General features: G+C 34.3%; 6 protein-coding genes across 7 annotated transcripts; all 6 read left to right on the forward strand.

Moving 5' to 3' along the window:
• The first annotated feature begins 952 nt into the window (after positions 1 to 952).
• LOC113466067 (zinc finger X-chromosomal protein-like) lies at positions 953 to 1,854 on the forward strand. The gene has a single exon (XM_026821165.1). It carries the CDS (start codon positions 1,015 to 1,017, stop codon positions 1,279 to 1,281), a length of 267 nt encoding a protein of 88 aa, XP_026676966.1. The 5' UTR covers positions 953 to 1,014; the 3' UTR covers positions 1,282 to 1,854.
• An 824-nt stretch (positions 1,855 to 2,678) lies between these two features.
• LOC113466062 (zinc finger protein 64 homolog, isoforms 3 and 4-like) lies at positions 2,679 to 4,882 on the forward strand. The gene is made up of 2 exons (XM_026821148.1): positions 2,679 to 3,338; positions 4,258 to 4,882. The coding sequence occupies exons 1-2, from the start codon at positions 3,133 to 3,135 to the stop codon at positions 4,616 to 4,618; spliced, it is 567 nt and encodes a 188-aa protein (XP_026676949.1). The 5' UTR covers positions 2,679 to 3,132; the 3' UTR covers positions 4,619 to 4,882.
• LOC113466063 (zinc finger protein 513-like) lies at positions 4,861 to 6,941 on the forward strand. The gene is made up of 2 exons (XM_026821149.1): positions 4,861 to 5,046; positions 5,961 to 6,941. The coding sequence occupies exons 1-2, from the start codon at positions 4,861 to 4,863 to the stop codon at positions 6,276 to 6,278; spliced, it is 504 nt and encodes a 167-aa protein (XP_026676950.1). The 3' UTR covers positions 6,279 to 6,941.
• A 428-nt stretch (positions 6,942 to 7,369) lies between these two features.
• Positions 7,370 to 8,777, forward strand: LOC113466064 (zinc finger protein 782-like). Its single transcript, XM_026821150.1, has 2 exons — positions 7,370 to 7,885; positions 8,120 to 8,777. The coding sequence occupies exons 1-2, from the start codon at positions 7,679 to 7,681 to the stop codon at positions 8,480 to 8,482; spliced, it is 570 nt and encodes a 189-aa protein (XP_026676951.1). The 5' UTR covers positions 7,370 to 7,678; the 3' UTR covers positions 8,483 to 8,777.
• Positions 8,778 to 9,154: 377 nt separating this feature from the next.
• Positions 9,155 to 12,471, forward strand: LOC108251982 (histone-lysine N-methyltransferase PRDM9-like). 2 transcript variants are annotated; one of them, XM_017442659.2, is made up of 6 exons: positions 9,155 to 9,781; positions 10,039 to 10,271; positions 10,495 to 10,575; positions 10,820 to 10,898; positions 11,188 to 11,334; positions 12,050 to 12,471. In XM_017442659.2, the coding sequence occupies exons 1-5, from the start codon at positions 9,670 to 9,672 to the stop codon at positions 11,331 to 11,333; spliced, it is 651 nt and encodes a 216-aa protein (XP_017298148.1). In that variant the 5' UTR covers positions 9,155 to 9,669; the 3' UTR covers position 11,334; positions 12,050 to 12,471. The 2 variants fall into 2 exon arrangements, with proteins under 2 accessions (XP_017298148.1, XP_026676963.1); XM_026821162.1 differs by lacking the exon at positions 11,188 to 11,334.
• A 218-nt stretch (positions 12,472 to 12,689) lies between these two features.
• On the forward strand, positions 12,690 to 14,594 carry LOC108251980 (zinc finger protein 26-like). The gene is made up of 3 exons (XM_026821151.1): positions 12,690 to 13,051; positions 13,234 to 13,517; positions 13,934 to 14,594. Exons 1-3 carry the CDS (start codon positions 12,835 to 12,837, stop codon positions 14,486 to 14,488), a joined length of 1,056 nt encoding a protein of 351 aa, XP_026676952.1. The 5' UTR covers positions 12,690 to 12,834; the 3' UTR covers positions 14,489 to 14,594.
• The last annotated feature ends 692 nt before the right edge of the window (positions 14,595 to 15,286 follow it).

Below are 15,286 nucleotides of genomic sequence, written 5' to 3' on the forward strand. Positions count from 1 at the left end.
TAATAATAATAATAATTAAATAATGAATTACCTCAGAAGTGAATTTCATTTTATATCTACTTTCAATTATTAAACATTTTATTTTACCCTTCAAACCGTCCTTGCACTCTATGTGATTGTTCCTACATCAGGAAAACACATCTAGAACGACACATGCTATCTCACATGAGAAAACAAGATCAATACAAATAATGAATTACCTCAGAAGTGAATTTCATTTTATATCTACTTTCAATTATTAAACATTTTATTTTACCCTTCAAACCGTATGTTCCTAAAGTTTTATACCTATTGCTCTGTACAAAGTACATGGAAACACATGCCTTCTGAAAAACTTAGTTTGCAATAATTATTATACTTCATTTTTATTTTCCTTAATTAGACTTACTTTATCGTGGATATTCGTTGCTATGTTGAAAGTTGAAAGCCCAGAAGAGGTTAGGTAGTAGAACAGCCGTGGGAGACACTAAAAGTTCACAGAAAAAAGACGGAAGAACACGCGAAGACCGAAGGTTACGAAAACGAAACGTTAAACAGATAGTACATAAAAGCTCTCCGAATTTGTCACTTAAAAACGTGTCACTTTATTTTTCTCCAAAAGAAGAACTTGAGATATAAAATATAAAAATGAACATCTCTATATCCCATTTGAATTTTTTATTGACACTCTCTTCTTTGAATACTTGATCAACTTTATACGTAAGATTATTAAATTTTTAATTTTAATTATTGCATATATTTAGTTGTTATTATTTTTATTTAATTGAAAATATATGATATTTTTTTTATGAAAAGTAAATTTGTTTCTCTCTCTTGTCCTTTCTTTCCTTGTGTTTGTGATATGAATGGTTTATTACTTTTCATATTTGTCAATGTCCAGCTGAAATATAAAATGACATAGGTAACTCAATTTGAAGTTGACCCTCAGGCAACGAAAAAGTTTTTTTTTTAATGTAGATAATAAATCTCATCCATTTTCCTGCTTTCCTTTCAGGTGAGTTCTATTACAAATGTATGCACTGCAGCGTGTTTGAGTGTTCGAATGTAGAAGAAGTGATCACTCATTGCGAATCCTGCTCTCATATGCCGCGCACCAAGAGCTACAAACAAAGATACATGTGTATCATGTGTAGTTATTGTGGCTACCAGCGAGCTCAGATGAGAGGCCATTTATTTTCTCACACAGGACTGAAACCATATCGATGTGAACATTGTCAGTTCTCGTCGGCGAGAAATTCGGATCTCTTGAAACATGTTCGGATTAAACATGGCATCGTGTAAATGTCAAAGACTTGGAGACAAACCATTTGTTTGAACAAAGTTGTGCTCTAACTTCTGTTATGTTTTAAATATGAGGAAGATATTATGTTCAGGAAACTATTAGTTTGGCGAATGCCAAGAGTACGTATTGAGAGAAAGATATGTAATTTTATTCATTAAATAATTGTATTTGGTTATAAAGTTCCTTTAATGAAAGAAAATCATTACTTACACAGTAATTTGACATGATTCTTAAGGTGTGTTAACACATAGTTGACGGTATCGATCGATGTGAATTTATTGTGAATCGATACCTCTAATTGGGTTCGTTTCCTCACTGAAAAGATTTAGCCAATATGGAAAAGTAAATTTGAACCGCAAACTTGCGGCAAATGTGGCGATCGAAAAACTTTCTACATTAGGTAAAGATTTGCATTGCTGGAACGGATTCAAGAGAAAAATTTTCCCTGAACATTAACTTTGTTTCTCTTCTGATCTAATTTTCAGACTTGGTCGTTTACTCGTGTCTTCACTGTAACGATTTTCAAACAGATGACCTCGAGTCATTGGTGGAACATTGTCGGTCTTGCAGGAGTATGATTCGCCCGAATGAGTATAAATACAAGTTCGTCTGTCATATGTGCACCTTCGGCACTTATGACTCCCGAATCATCAAGGCGCACATCTTCAAACATCGGGGAGAGAAACCATTGAAATGTTCGAAATGTCCGTACGCCACATCTTATCGCAGTAATTTAACGTCCCACTTTCGTATCAAACATACCTTTGTCACTTGAATTAAATTAAAAATACATTCAAATTTAACCAGGTACATAGGTATCAAAAAATATTCATCTTGAAAATTTCGACGTCATTGAAGAAAAAGAAAAGGTTCATGAACATAAAAAACCAATACTTATTCATGTCACCTATTAGACTGCGTCCGCAATGCACCCGTACGTTCTACCCTGAGCAGCAAGCCCTCCCTGCTTGATGAGCCTGAGGGAGTTAAGGTCCTTTGTCACTTGAATTAAATTAAAAATACATTCAAATTTAACCAGGTACATCGGTATCAAAAAAATATTCATCTTGAAAATTTCGACGTCATTGAAGAAAAAGAAAAGGTTCATGAACATAAAAAACCAATACTTATTCATGTCACCTTATGAGCGTAGTTTAGCTCGGCACATCTTGTCCGAGCATTATGCAGATAAACCCTCTGTCAATCGTGCCATGTAATAAAACATTCACTATGGGATATGGAAGCAACATTTTCACAAATACAAACATATTGTATATGAATTACCGAGGTGAAGTGATATGAATTTTCTTAAAAATTTTGGATTATTATCCAGCTCATACTTACGTCCTTACTTGGCATTTGTTAATTCATTATGTTAATGCAACGAAAATAGAACATTCACTATGGGATATGGAAGCAACATTTTCACAAATACAAACATATTGTATATGAATTACAGAGGTGAATTGATATGAATTTTCTTAAAAATTTTGGATTATAATCCAGCTCATACTTACGTCCTTACTTGGCATTTGTTAATTCATTATGTTAATGCAACGAAATAATACAACGATAACTAATTGGATTTATCATAATATTTTCAAGAGTAATTTTAGTGTGAAGAAAACCAATGTATTCTATAATTATTGTCGAATTACTAGTTATTTATTGTATTCTTAATTTCCTACACATCGCTCATTTGCTATTTCTTATTTAGGTAATATGACACATACGAGTATAAACGATCATTTTGTCTTTGACTTTCAGAAAACTACTCCTGTAATCATTGCAAGCAATATGAAGTAGATGATATCGAATTACTTGTAGAACATTGTAGAACTTGTACATATATGAATCGACCTCATGCTTATAAATACAAGTTTGTATGTCATATCTGCAGCTATGGAACCTATGATGCTCGAAATCTAAAGGGACACATATTCAAACATACAGGTGCAAAACCTTTGAAATGTCCAAAATGCTTCTTTACTTCAAGCTATGAACGTAACTTGAGGTCACATTTGAGAAGAAAACATAACCATTTTACATACTCGTAAAATCTCTTGCAAATATCCCTGTTATTTTGGACAATTATTTCTGTAAATTTATTTACGATGAGAAAAAAAGTATGGCTGTAATTTGAACACTTTTCATTAAAACATTTCAGAAGATCTCTACGCGTGTAATCATTGCAAGCAATATCAAGTAGATGATATCGAATCACTGGTAGAACATTGTAGAACTTGTACATATATGAATCGACCTCATGCTTATAAATACAAGTTTGTATGTCATGTCTGCAGCTATGGAACCTATGATGCTCGAAATCTGAAAGGACACATATTTAAACATGCAGGTGCTAAACCTTGGAAATGCTCGAAATGTACATTTGCCACAACCTATAGGTCACACTTGGGCTTACACATGCGAACTAAACATGACATTTAGTACTAAATCACTCAAGGGGAATCTATGACATGGAAAAAGTGTAAATCATGCGTGGATTGACTATGCTGAAACTGAAACGCCATAAAGTTGGTAATACCGAAAAAAATAATTGACCCACACTCGCATATATGCCCAGAATAGAGAATACTACAAAGTTGTTAAAAAATGTGATTTCTTTGCCTGGAGTGTTGCAATGAGAAACATCAATCATTGTATATTCATCATTACTACTTAGCTGTAAAAACCACAAATAAATCATTGATGAAAAATGATTGATAATTTTTTTTTTCAAGCGCCATTGTTAGGTCACATGTAAGCATAGAATATAAGCTGCAGGGTGATGAAATTTGGTGTAAAAACTTCTTATGGACTTGATTTAAAAGGAACAATTTATTTGTTGATTTCCAGAAGACCAAATCTACTCGTGTAATCATTGCAAACAGTATAAAGTAGATGATATCGAATTACTGGTAGAACATTGTAGAACTTGTACATATATGAATCGACCTCATGCTTATAAATACAAGTTTGTATGTTACATCAAAGTTCAAAACTATTCCATTTGTTCTAAGAAATGCATTTGTTCAACTTTGCTCACAATTTCCAGATAACTCCCACGCTTGTACTCATTGCGGTCAGTTCCAATCAGTAGATATCAACGCTATTGTGGAACATTGTAGAACTTGCAAGTATATGAGTCGCCCTCACTCTTATAAATACAAGTATGTGTGTCATCTCTGCTCTTATGGATCTTATGACATTCGAAACATCAAAGCACACATTTTCAATCATTGGGGAGAGAAACCATATAAATGCTCACACTGCTTATACTCATCGTCTTACTTGAGTCATGTGAGAAGTCACATGCGATATAAACATACAGGGTAATGAAATTAAAAACTTCTTATGGCTTTAAAAGGAACAATTTGTTTGTTGATTTACAGAAGATCAACTCTATTCGTGTAATCATTGTAGGCAATATCAAGTTAATGATATCGATTTATTGGTAGAACATTGTAGAACTTGTACATATATGAATCGACCTCACACTTATAAATACAAGTTTGTGTGTCATATCTGCAGCTATGGAACCTATGATGCTCGAAATCTGAAAGGACACATATTTAAACATGCAGGTGCTAAACCTTGGAAATGCTCGAAATGATTTTGGAACATATGATCCCCGGATTCTCAAAGCGCATATATTCAAACATACAGGCGCAAAACCCTTGAAATGTATCAAATGTTCCTTCGCCACAACCTATCGGAGTAGTTTGGTATCACATATGCGAATTAAACATGGTATCTATAATAGTTAGGGATTTCAATATGAATTCCACCTGTTTTTATGGTATCGGTTTCGTTTGTAATTGTTAATATTTTGGGGTTTAATGCACATATTTTGAAAATAAATTACCTATTTTGAAGTCAAGCCAGAATATCTATTTTTCAAGTAAAAAACAATAAACGTTACTATGTCCTTTCTTACAGTTCTACTTCAAATTCTTGCAAAAGTGTGAATATAAGTAAAATTTACAGGCCTTAATTTAAAAGGAATTAATTAAACAAAAAACAAATAAAGTACTGAAAAAAGTTGTTGCTCGCTTTTGTACCTACACAAGACTCCTTGTTTATTACCTTTTTTTTTTCAATAACATAGCTGCTGCTTTTTTACGTTTGGGTTTTGTCGTTTGTCCAAATATTTTTTGCTTCAAATATTTTCAGATATAGCTATGGAACCTATGATGCTCGAAATCTAAAGGGACACATATTCAAACATACAGGTGCAAAACCTTTGAAATGTCCAAAATGCTTCTTTACTTCAAGCTAGAAGGGACACATATTTAAGCATTTGGGTGCAAAACCTTTGAAATGTCCAAAATGCTCTTTCGCCACAACTTATAAGGGTAATTTGATCTCACATTGGAGAACAAAACATAACAATATCGCTTGAAATCTCCTGAAGATGTGCCTTTTATTTTGTTATTTATTTCTTAAAGCAAAACCAAATGTCAGCCAAAAGCAATCACCCTAGGGCTGATTGAGAGGCTGAAGAAAAACGCCGACCCTGACTGAACAAGCAAAAAAGCGAAGTAAAAGAAGAAGAAAAAAAATTCTTAGAGCAAAAAGTATGGCAGTACTTTATTAAACTTTATTTTTCCTAAACATTTCAGAAAACCTCTACTCGTGTTATATTCTTAGAGCAAAAAGTATGGCAGTACTTTATTAAACTTTATTTTTCCTAAACATTTCAGAAAACCTCTACTCGTGTTATCATTGCAAGCAATATGAAGTAGATGATATCGAATTACTGGTAGAACATTGTAGAACTTGTACATATATGAATCGACCTCATGCTTATAAATACAAGTTTGTATGTCATATCTGCAGCTATGGAACCTATGATGCTCGAAATCTAAAGGGACACATATTCAAACATACAGGTGCAAAACCTTTGAAATGTCCAAAATGCTTCTTTACTTCAAGCTATGAACGTAACTTGAGGTCACATTTGAGAAGAAAACATAACCATTTTACATACTCGTAAAATCTCTTGCAAATATCCCTGTTATTTTGGACAATTATTTCTGTAAATTTATTTACGATGAGAAAAAAAGTATGGCTGTAATTTGAACACTTTTCATTAAAACATTTCAGAAGATCTCTACGCGTGTAATCATTGCAAGCAATATCAAGTAGATGATATCGAATCACTGGTAGAACATTGTAGAACTTGTACATATATGAATCGACCTCATGCTTATAAATACAAGTTTGTATGTCATGTCTGCAGCTATGGAACCTATGATGCTCGAAATCTGAAAGGACACATATTTAAACATGCAGGTGCTAAACCTTGGAAATGCTCGAAATGTACATTTGCCACAACCTATAGGTCACACTTGGGCTTACACATGCGAACTAAACATGACATTTAGTACTAAATCACTCAAGGGGAATCTATGACATGGAAAAAGTGTAAATCATGCGTGGATTGACTATGCTGAAACTGAAACGCCATAAAGTTGGTAATACCGAAAAAAATAATTGACCCACACTCGCATATATGCCCAGAATAGAGAATACTACAAAGTTGTTAAAAAATGTGATTTCTTTGCCTGGAGTGTTGCAATGAGAAACATCAATCATTGTATATTCATCATTACTACTTAGCTGTAAAAACCACAAATAAATCATTGATGAAAAATGATTGATAATTTTTTTTTTCAAGCGCCATTGTTAGGTCACATGTAAGCATAGAATATAAGCTGCAGGGTGATGAAATTTGGTGTAAAAACTTCTTATGGACTTGATTTAAAAGGAACAATTTATTTGTTGATTTCCAGAAGACCAAATCTACTCGTGTAATCATTGCAAACAGTATAAAGTAGATGATATCGAATTACTGGTAGAACATTGTAGAACTTGTACATATATGAATCGACCTCATGCTTATAAATACAAGTTTGTATGTCATGTCTGCAATTTTGGAACATATGATCCCCGGATTCTCAAAGCGCATATATTCAAACATACAGGCGCAAAACCCTTGAAATGTATCAAATGTTCCTTCGCCACAACCTATCGGAGTAGTTTGGTATCACATATGCGAATTAAACATGGTATCTATAATAGTTAGGGATTTCAATATGAATTCCACCTGTTTTTATGGTATCGGTTTCGTTTGTAATTGTTAATATTTTGGGGTTTAATGCACATATTTTGAAAATAAATTACCTATTTTGAAGTCAAGCCAGAATATCTATTTTTCAAGTAAAAAACAATAAACGTTACTATGTCCTTTCTTACAGTTCTACTTCAAATTCAAATAATCCACTATTTAACTTTTTTGTCACAGGTAGCTATCTCCATTCCTGTTTGCATTGCCAAAGTTTCCAAACTTTCAATTTGAACGATATCCTTGAACATTGTAAAATCTGCCCGTCTATGCCTCGCCCCAATATATACAAGTGCAAGTATGTGTGTTACATGTGCCCCTATCATGCCTATCAAGTAGTGCAAATGCGTGCACACATATTCTCACACATGGGCGAGAAACCATATAAATGTAACTTGTGCGACTTTTCATGTACTCTCAAATCAAATCTTAACAAGCATTTGCGAATCAAACATCATCTTGACACGAAAAATTGTTTTCCTCAATGAAGTATGTTTCGCCTTAAGTCAATATGCGTTCTGAGAGGCGAACCTGTTACTTATGGGCGTAATGTGGCTTGTTTTATTTTTTCTGGTGTCTTTGAGTCCTTAAAAGCATTCTCGACACTTTTACCCAACTGATTTATTTAAGATTGAGGAATAATATCTGCCCATGAACAATCCTTTCCTTAGAACATTTTTTCGCTCTGAAGTGAACTTTTTCATTTTTAGATTTCTCCCCCTCCCTCTCACTATCTCGGTCCGCCTTTTATTACTAAAATTATGCTTTCCAAATTTATCTCGACAGATTTTCCAAAGTATCGTTACCAGTGCACTCATTGTAATCAATTTGAAACTTTTCTCCTAGACGAGATAATTGAGCACGGAAAGTGTTGTTCATTCATGCCCCGACCCAATGCGTTCAAGTGCAAGTATGTGTGTTACATGTGTACTTATGGAGCGTATCAGTACGATCAAATTCGCGCTCACATCTTCGGCCACACGGGAGAGAAACCGTTTAAATGTCCCCATTGTTCTTACGCAAGTGCAAGGAACTCACATCTCTTGGCACATATAAGGACCAAACATTCTTGAATTTTTTTTTTCTCCCTCGTCATTCCAAACCGTTACTATTATTTGAGTTCAATGTAGTTTTCATAATTTAATGATTGCTTGGAAACATCAACTATTCGATCGATATGAAGTTATCATTGCTTCACGATTTCCTCAGGAGGGATATAGTTTTCCCCATCTCCAAATTTGACGGCAAAGATTCATGTACATAAGTATGTTGTATGTAAGTACATGTACACGGCAAAGATTCATGTACATAAGTATGTAAGAATTCTGTCTGTGAATTAAAATAAAGATATAATAACTAAAACACTGACATACCCACTTCATTCTACTCCTAGTTTAGTACAACTTTTCGCTGTAACCGAATATTACTTTGTTCTTTTTATCATTTATTTCCCTCAGAAGCCGACAGCTATCTTTACAATTGTCAACACTGTAAAGGATTCAGTACCTACTCCCTAGATGACATCGTGCACCATTGTAAATCCTGTTCCTTCATGCCGCGACCCAATCCGTATAAATGTAAATACGTGTGCTACATGTGTAATTATGGCGCTTATCAAGTTGATCCTATGAGAGCGCACATCTGTGCCCATTCAGGAGAGAAACCATTTAAATGTTCTCACTGTTCTTTTGCGTGCGCCAGACATTCAAACCTCCTAGTGCACATAAAAGCGAAACATTGAATGATTTATCGTAAGCTTAATGTAAAGAAGTTTAACTTAAATGTCATTTTCCTCGAAAATTTTACAATTACGTTTAGTTCTTGACCTCATTTAGTTGTTGTAACATTTGACAGGATAACTCTTTCAATCAACTTCTCAAAAAGATCATAGCTGGTTTAAAGCTACGAATTACAGAAAAAAAAGTGTCCAATTTTTCCAAGTTGCCAGGAGGTACTACCAGTTCAAAAAGTATAGAATCGGATTTTGATAAAAAAAAAAATGTGACGCCAAAAAAAATTGTTTTTCAACTTTTGGAATTTATTTATTAAAATGCCAATACATAAGATAAATTATGTACCCATACCCACATATGTACGTACTTGTTATTAGTGTTATTACAGATAAGTTTTGTATATATATTGTATGTGTTTCTTTAGTATGTATTTCATTACTTAGACAGCACTTTACAAGTCTGAATCATGCATCCTTGTCCACACTAAGAGGGATGCATATGTGTTTTTGTAGTGAAAATTCAGATATATGGACTTCTTTTTTGCAGATAATTATTCAAGTTATCATTATAATAAGTTATATCACACTGATGGAGCTCATGTTGGAATAGTGGATCAAAAGATGCTCATAGAAATCTTAGGTACTATTTTTAAGTTTCTCACATTTTTATAATATATCTATTATTTCAAGAGGTCAACTCTGTTTAACAATGGAATCAGGGCCCTCCCCACCTCGGGCTTGATTTTTGCTCTTTTTACTGAGTGTTAGGACCGAAATTCGGAGCATCTCCCCGGTACGTCACTGTTTGGACCCTCCCCTTCCCCTCAATGAAATCGTGAATACGGCCCTGACTGAAATAATAAATAGTTAATGGAAATCAACTTGTGTTTTTCATAGGATCTGTTTTGGATAAGGTTACCAAAATCGACCTGAATCACAAAGAATTGGTGGAAAAAATCCAGGCACTCCAAGAATCGGTAAATTCTTTAGTTCGAAAACAGGTCAACTATGTAACTGCCACAGAAAGTAATGAATTGAAGGATTTATTAACACACCTTCCACTCAAATCTTACGAAGAAATCTCAGATCGGAAGAAATTAATAACAGAAGAATCCACGAAGAATGCTCTTGTAAGTTAATAATGATAAATAATGGTAATAATAATAAGTAATGAGAAAGTATTGCAATCGGTCTAAAAAAAAATTGATGGGAAAATGGGTGGAAATATCCGTTTTAGGGTCATCTGGGTCCAAAAAAGTGATTTTTAGTACATGGTCTATGTACTTGGTATACTTTTTTTTTCGATGTCTGTTCAAGAAATCTTGAAAATTTTTGTACTTAAATTTGTTTCAGGTGAATTATTTGAAGATAGTTGCGGGCACTAAATTGGACAATTTTGTCCGAAATGTTTTACGAACCCTATTCAGGGATGAGGCTATAGTAAAAATTGATAGGAAAATGGGTGGAAATATCCGTTTTAGGGTCATCTGGGTCCAAAAAAGTGATTTTTAGTACATGGTCTATGTACTTGGTATACTTTTTTTTTCGATGTCTGTTCAAGAAATCTTGAAAATTTTTGTACTTAAATTTGTTTCAGGTGAATTATTTGAAGATAGTTGCGGGCACTAAATTGGACAATTTTGTCCGAAATGTTTTACGAACCCTATTCAGGGATGAGGCTATAGTACACTTTTGCTGGACTGGTGTAGGTCAGAAGCACAACTTTTCTAACCTTCGGATTACTGCCATCCTATCAGGTAAGAAAACAACAAATGTGACTTTTCAGGGTATGAATCATGTCTTAGGTACAACAAAGTCATAGATAAAGTGAAAGCTCTCCATCAGTATTGGATTCCTTCCTGTGAGTGCGGATTTCGGATCTGAAGGTTGGTTCGAATCCCGCTTAAGGTGAAAACTAACTAGGTCATTGATCGAAATTAATTTGTAAAAACCACATCCTGTACAAGTGTACATCATAAAAAACAACTTTTTGTTCAAAATGTTAAGTTTAATTTTTGATCCAATTGAAACTTCTTTATCTTTCAGAAGCAATTGAGAAGAGCAAATTTCAAATCAATAATCGGAACAGTTATATCCGCATTATAAAGGACCATCTAGGTCAAGCAACAAATCGAATAAATGGGAGGACGAAATCCCGACTTCTCAAGAGAATGTTGGAGGAAAATGAATAAGGTCGTGGAATATACCAAATATTCTCCTTTTGTTTGTTTTTTTTTTTTTTTTTTTTTTTTTTTTTATTATTTCTTTTGTTTTGGTTTTTTTTTTTATAATATTAACAATAATAAATAACTACTTAGTGACCTACTTTTATTTTGAAAATGATGATTTCTGCAATTACTGCTTCTTTATACTTCTTGATCAGTTACTTAAATGTAAACACACCTTTAAATTTAAAGACACATGTGATAACGGGACATATTCTGCTGAGCTCATTAGAGCTATGTGGACATTTGGGAGAGAAACCATTTTAATGTTCTTATTATTCGTATGCAGAAACTCGCATCTCTTGGCGTTTTATGGACCAAACATTAAATTTTACTTGTACTCAAGGTCTTTTTTTTTTACTGCAAACAGTTTATTGTATTTCTTGAGGCTTAATATAGATTAAATTTTCATAATGTTGTTATTGGCATATAAATATACCTACCCGTTGCAGATTTTTGAGCGCAAGGCGGTTCTGTACTTGTGAAAAATAAGCATTAAAATAAGCTAGAAAATAAAATGAGCATGAATAATAAACAGTGATTTTCTCGTTGTTACATACAGCACCAAAAAATCCATTTTCATTTTATTTTTTCAGATGATTAAATGAGCATGAATAATAAACAGTGATTTTCTCGTTGTTACATACAGCACCAAAAAATCCATTTTCATTTTATTTTTTCAGATGATTACGAAAGCTTTTTCTTCTGTTGTCAACATTGCAGGCGGTACGAAACTTCTGATATAGATGATATCGTCATTCACTGTAAAACTTGCACTGCTATGCCCCGACCACATGCCTTCAGGTATAGATACGTATGCTATGAGTGTAAATATGGAACATACAAGGCCGAACTTATTAGAGCACATATATGGAAACATTCGGGATTGAAACCATATAAATGTACCCGCTGTCCATATGCATGTACCAGACAGTCGAATCTTGCATACCATATAAACATGAAACACTCATAGTGACTTGGTCAATACAGATGTCTTAGATAGTCACATACTTCATTGGGGCTTACTCTGGTAATGTAGGACATAGTTCACTTTAGTCGATAGCTGTGTTATTAAAAATATAAAAACTAGTTCTTTTAAAAAGTTCTATTTTTGTAGTCCTTTTAACCTCTGGTCTGTAACATTAGTTTTTAGCCATTACTATTCACAGAAAGATGCTTGCTTTTTATTATTATTTATTTTTTAATCTTCTCTGCACCTAAAACTGTGTCTTTAAATCATATGTTCTCTATCTTTTCATCTTCAGATTATGAGACTAGTTTTGTCAGGTCGATTTCAGATTTGCAAATATTTCGGTGATTAGCTCCCGCCGCCCCCTAAGGCTTTACCTTCAGAATAAATAATTTCATTTGTGTAACCTGATTTACAGATAGCCTTGAAGTTGAAGGCAGTGTTGGAACCTACTCGTGTGTTCACTGCGCCCGTTACTCAACGTATGACGTCGATAAAATGATTGTTCACTGCAAAACATGTCCTTCCATGCCACGCCCCAACCCCTTCAAGTGTAAATATGTATGCAACCAATGCAATTACGGAGCGTACCAGATTGCATCCATCAAGGCGCATATATTCTCGCACACCGGCGAAAAACCGTTTGCTTGCACAATATGCGACTACGCATGCGCCAACAAGAACAGCTTGTACAAACACATCAGATTAAATCATTAACAGTGTTAATTTAACACCCCATTTCCTTCTACATAATTCATATTCACAGTAGTGTTCATGGAAAATATCTAATAAAATAGAGACATGATATGAAAACGAAATCTAGATTTTGATTTTCCAATCGCCCTCGAATCATATTTATCCAAGTAAATTAAAAGACTAAATTTTCAACATTTCCAGGTGTTCGGCAGCTGCACAACGGTCGCTCTGTGCAGTACGCGTGTATTCACTGTGGATCCTACTCCACTGCATCCATAGACCTGATGGTCGACCATTGCAAGACATGTACCTCTATGCCGCGACCCGATGCGTTCCGTTGTAAATACGTATGCTGCCAGTGCACATACGGTGCGTACAAAGTAGCCGCAATCAAGGCGCACATATTCTCACATACAGGGGAGAGACCATTTACATGCAACTTCTGTAACTTTGCGTGCACGAACAAGAGTAGCCTGAGCTCGCACGTCCGAATCAATCACTAATTTGTATATTGTATCCGTCATCCTGTCCTCGGCTTTGTTTGGATGAATCGAATTTTGATAACTGTGAATCTGCTTTATGGATTGGTTTAAAAACTGGCAATTTAACCTACCTATTTAATTTGAATAGGTTACTTTCATTATTTTTTCTTTTCAATATCATAATAATATGTTGATTTATGATTTAAAAAAAAAAATATTTGAAAAATAAATACATTTTATAAAAACATTTTTATTGATGGGTTACTTTTATTATTGTAGATAGGTCTTAGGAAAAACCACTTGAAATCTAGACTCGAGTAAATTGTGCAACTCATTCATATCTTCGGACTATAACGCAAATCATTAGTACAGTTACTAGCATTGCAAAAACTATGAAAAGTCTTATTGAAATGAAATAGTCACACCAAAACCTGCGCCTGTATGGACAGAACCCGTGCATTCAACTTAAAATATTTATTATCTCTTATTTGAGCAAAATATGGAACTTACGAGCTGAAGCTCACATATTCACACATTTGAGAGAGAAACCATATAAATGCTCTCATTGCGCAACTGGTTATACGCGTCAGTGCTATCTGTTAGGTCACTTGAGGAAACATCTAAACTATACAATGCTTTTTTATCGAAGTATTTTATTATTCACAGAACAAAATGAAGCTGTCTGTTACAACTGCTCTCACTGTGGTGTCTACTCAACCCTAGTTCTGGATGAAATGATTATTCATTGTACAACTTGCACCTCTATGCCCCGTCCTGAGGCTTTTCGATATAAATTTGTGTGCAATGTATGCACCTATGGAACTTATCTGAGACAGGCCCTAAAGAATCACATCCTGTCACACACTGGAGAAAAGCCGTACGCCTGTATGTACTGTAGCTACACGTGTGGACATCAGAGTAATTTTCGGAGACATATAAAACGTCATTGGAAGGGCAGGCTGAACCAGATGTAATCAGAATGATGACGGCAAAGTTAGCCTATCACGTTACAGAGATCACTTATCTTACCTGAAAACAAAGGCCTTTACACAAAGATCTAACCCAGGACAGATTGGCACAAACGACACAATAATATTAAAGTGCAAGCCTTGATCTATTTCATTGTAGCCTGAACGAGATTCGAAATTTTTTCGATTCTCATTGACCGAACGAAGTGAAGGTCTATGTTTTAAAAGTTACAGAGATCACTTATCTTACCTGAAAACAAAGGCCTTTACACAAAGATCTAACCCAGGAGAGATTGGCACAAACGACACAATAATATTAAAGTGCAGGCCTTGATCTATTTCATTGTAGCCTGAACGAGATTCGAAATTTTTTCGATTCTCATTGACCGAACGAAGTGAAGGTCTATGTTTTAACTCGACCTTTTGCATTTGGTTTAGGCGTTTGTTTGTCTGTATGTTCCGCTATAACTCCCGATTGTCTGCTCTGATTTTGATGAAATTTGGTACACATCCTCATTAAATCAAGGCACGTCGCTGATTGAAATTTAGGGGCCCCAAAGTTGAACGGGGCCCCCGTTACGATCTTTCAAAACTTTACGATCCCCCAATACAGTTGCCACGCATATCAATACATATTCCTATGCGTGGGAAGTCAAGATAGTAAACCCCTGACAATCTATTGTTCTGTTTCAAAGGTTCAAAATTAACCAAAGGCAAATCTTTTGTTTTGTTTAAAAGGTTCAAAATCAAAAATTCTTTGATTTTATTTTTTAGAGTGATTGACAGGTTTTATAATAGTGTCAC

This window comes from Diaphorina citri, unplaced genomic scaffold (genome assembly GCF_000475195.1).
Source record: "Diaphorina citri unplaced genomic scaffold, Diaci psyllid genome assembly version 1.1 scaffold206, whole genome shotgun sequence".
Classification (NCBI taxonomy): domain Eukaryota; kingdom Metazoa; phylum Arthropoda; class Insecta; order Hemiptera; family Psyllidae; genus Diaphorina; species Diaphorina citri.

Coding starts and splice junctions, on each gene's coding strand:
- LOC113466067 (XM_026821165.1), top strand. CDS start 1,015: ATGCACTGCAGCGTGTTTGAGTGTTCGAATGTAGAAGAAGTGATCACT.
- LOC113466062 (XM_026821148.1), top strand. CDS start 3,133: ATGAATCGACCTCATGCTTATAAATACAAGTTTGTATGTCATATCTGC. Junction 3,339..4,257: donor AACCATTTTACATACTCGTA/AAATCTCTTGCA, acceptor TATAAATACAAG/TTTGTATGTTACATCAAAGT.
- LOC113466063 (XM_026821149.1), top strand. CDS start 4,861: ATGCAGGTGCTAAACCTTGGAAATGCTCGAAATGATTTTGGAACATAT. Junction 5,047..5,960: donor AACATGGTATCTATAATAGT/TAGGGATTTCAA, acceptor GTACTTTATTAA/ACTTTATTTTTCCTAAACAT.
- LOC113466064 (XM_026821150.1), top strand. CDS start 7,679: ATGCCTCGCCCCAATATATACAAGTGCAAGTATGTGTGTTACATGTGC. Junction 7,886..8,119: donor ATCTTGACACGAAAAATTGT/TTTCCTCAATGA, acceptor TTTCATTTTTAG/ATTTCTCCCCCTCCCTCTCA.
- LOC108251982 (XM_026821162.1), top strand. CDS start 9,670: ATGGACTTCTTTTTTGCAGATAATTATTCAAGTTATCATTATAATAAG. Junction 10,576..10,819: donor GAACCCTATTCAGGGATGAG/GCTATAGTAAAA, acceptor TTCAGGGATGAG/GCTATAGTACACTTTTGCTG. Junction 10,899..12,049: donor GATTACTGCCATCCTATCAG/GTAAGAAAACAA, acceptor TTATTTTTTCAG/ATGATTACGAAAGCTTTTTC.
- LOC108251980 (XM_026821151.1), top strand. CDS start 12,835: ATGATTGTTCACTGCAAAACATGTCCTTCCATGCCACGCCCCAACCCC. Junction 13,052..13,233: donor ACACATCAGATTAAATCATT/AACAGTGTTAAT, acceptor CAACATTTCCAG/GTGTTCGGCAGCTGCACAAC. Junction 13,518..13,933: donor AGAGTAGCCTGAGCTCGCAC/GTCCGAATCAAT, acceptor GAAATGAAATAG/TCACACCAAAACCTGCGCCT.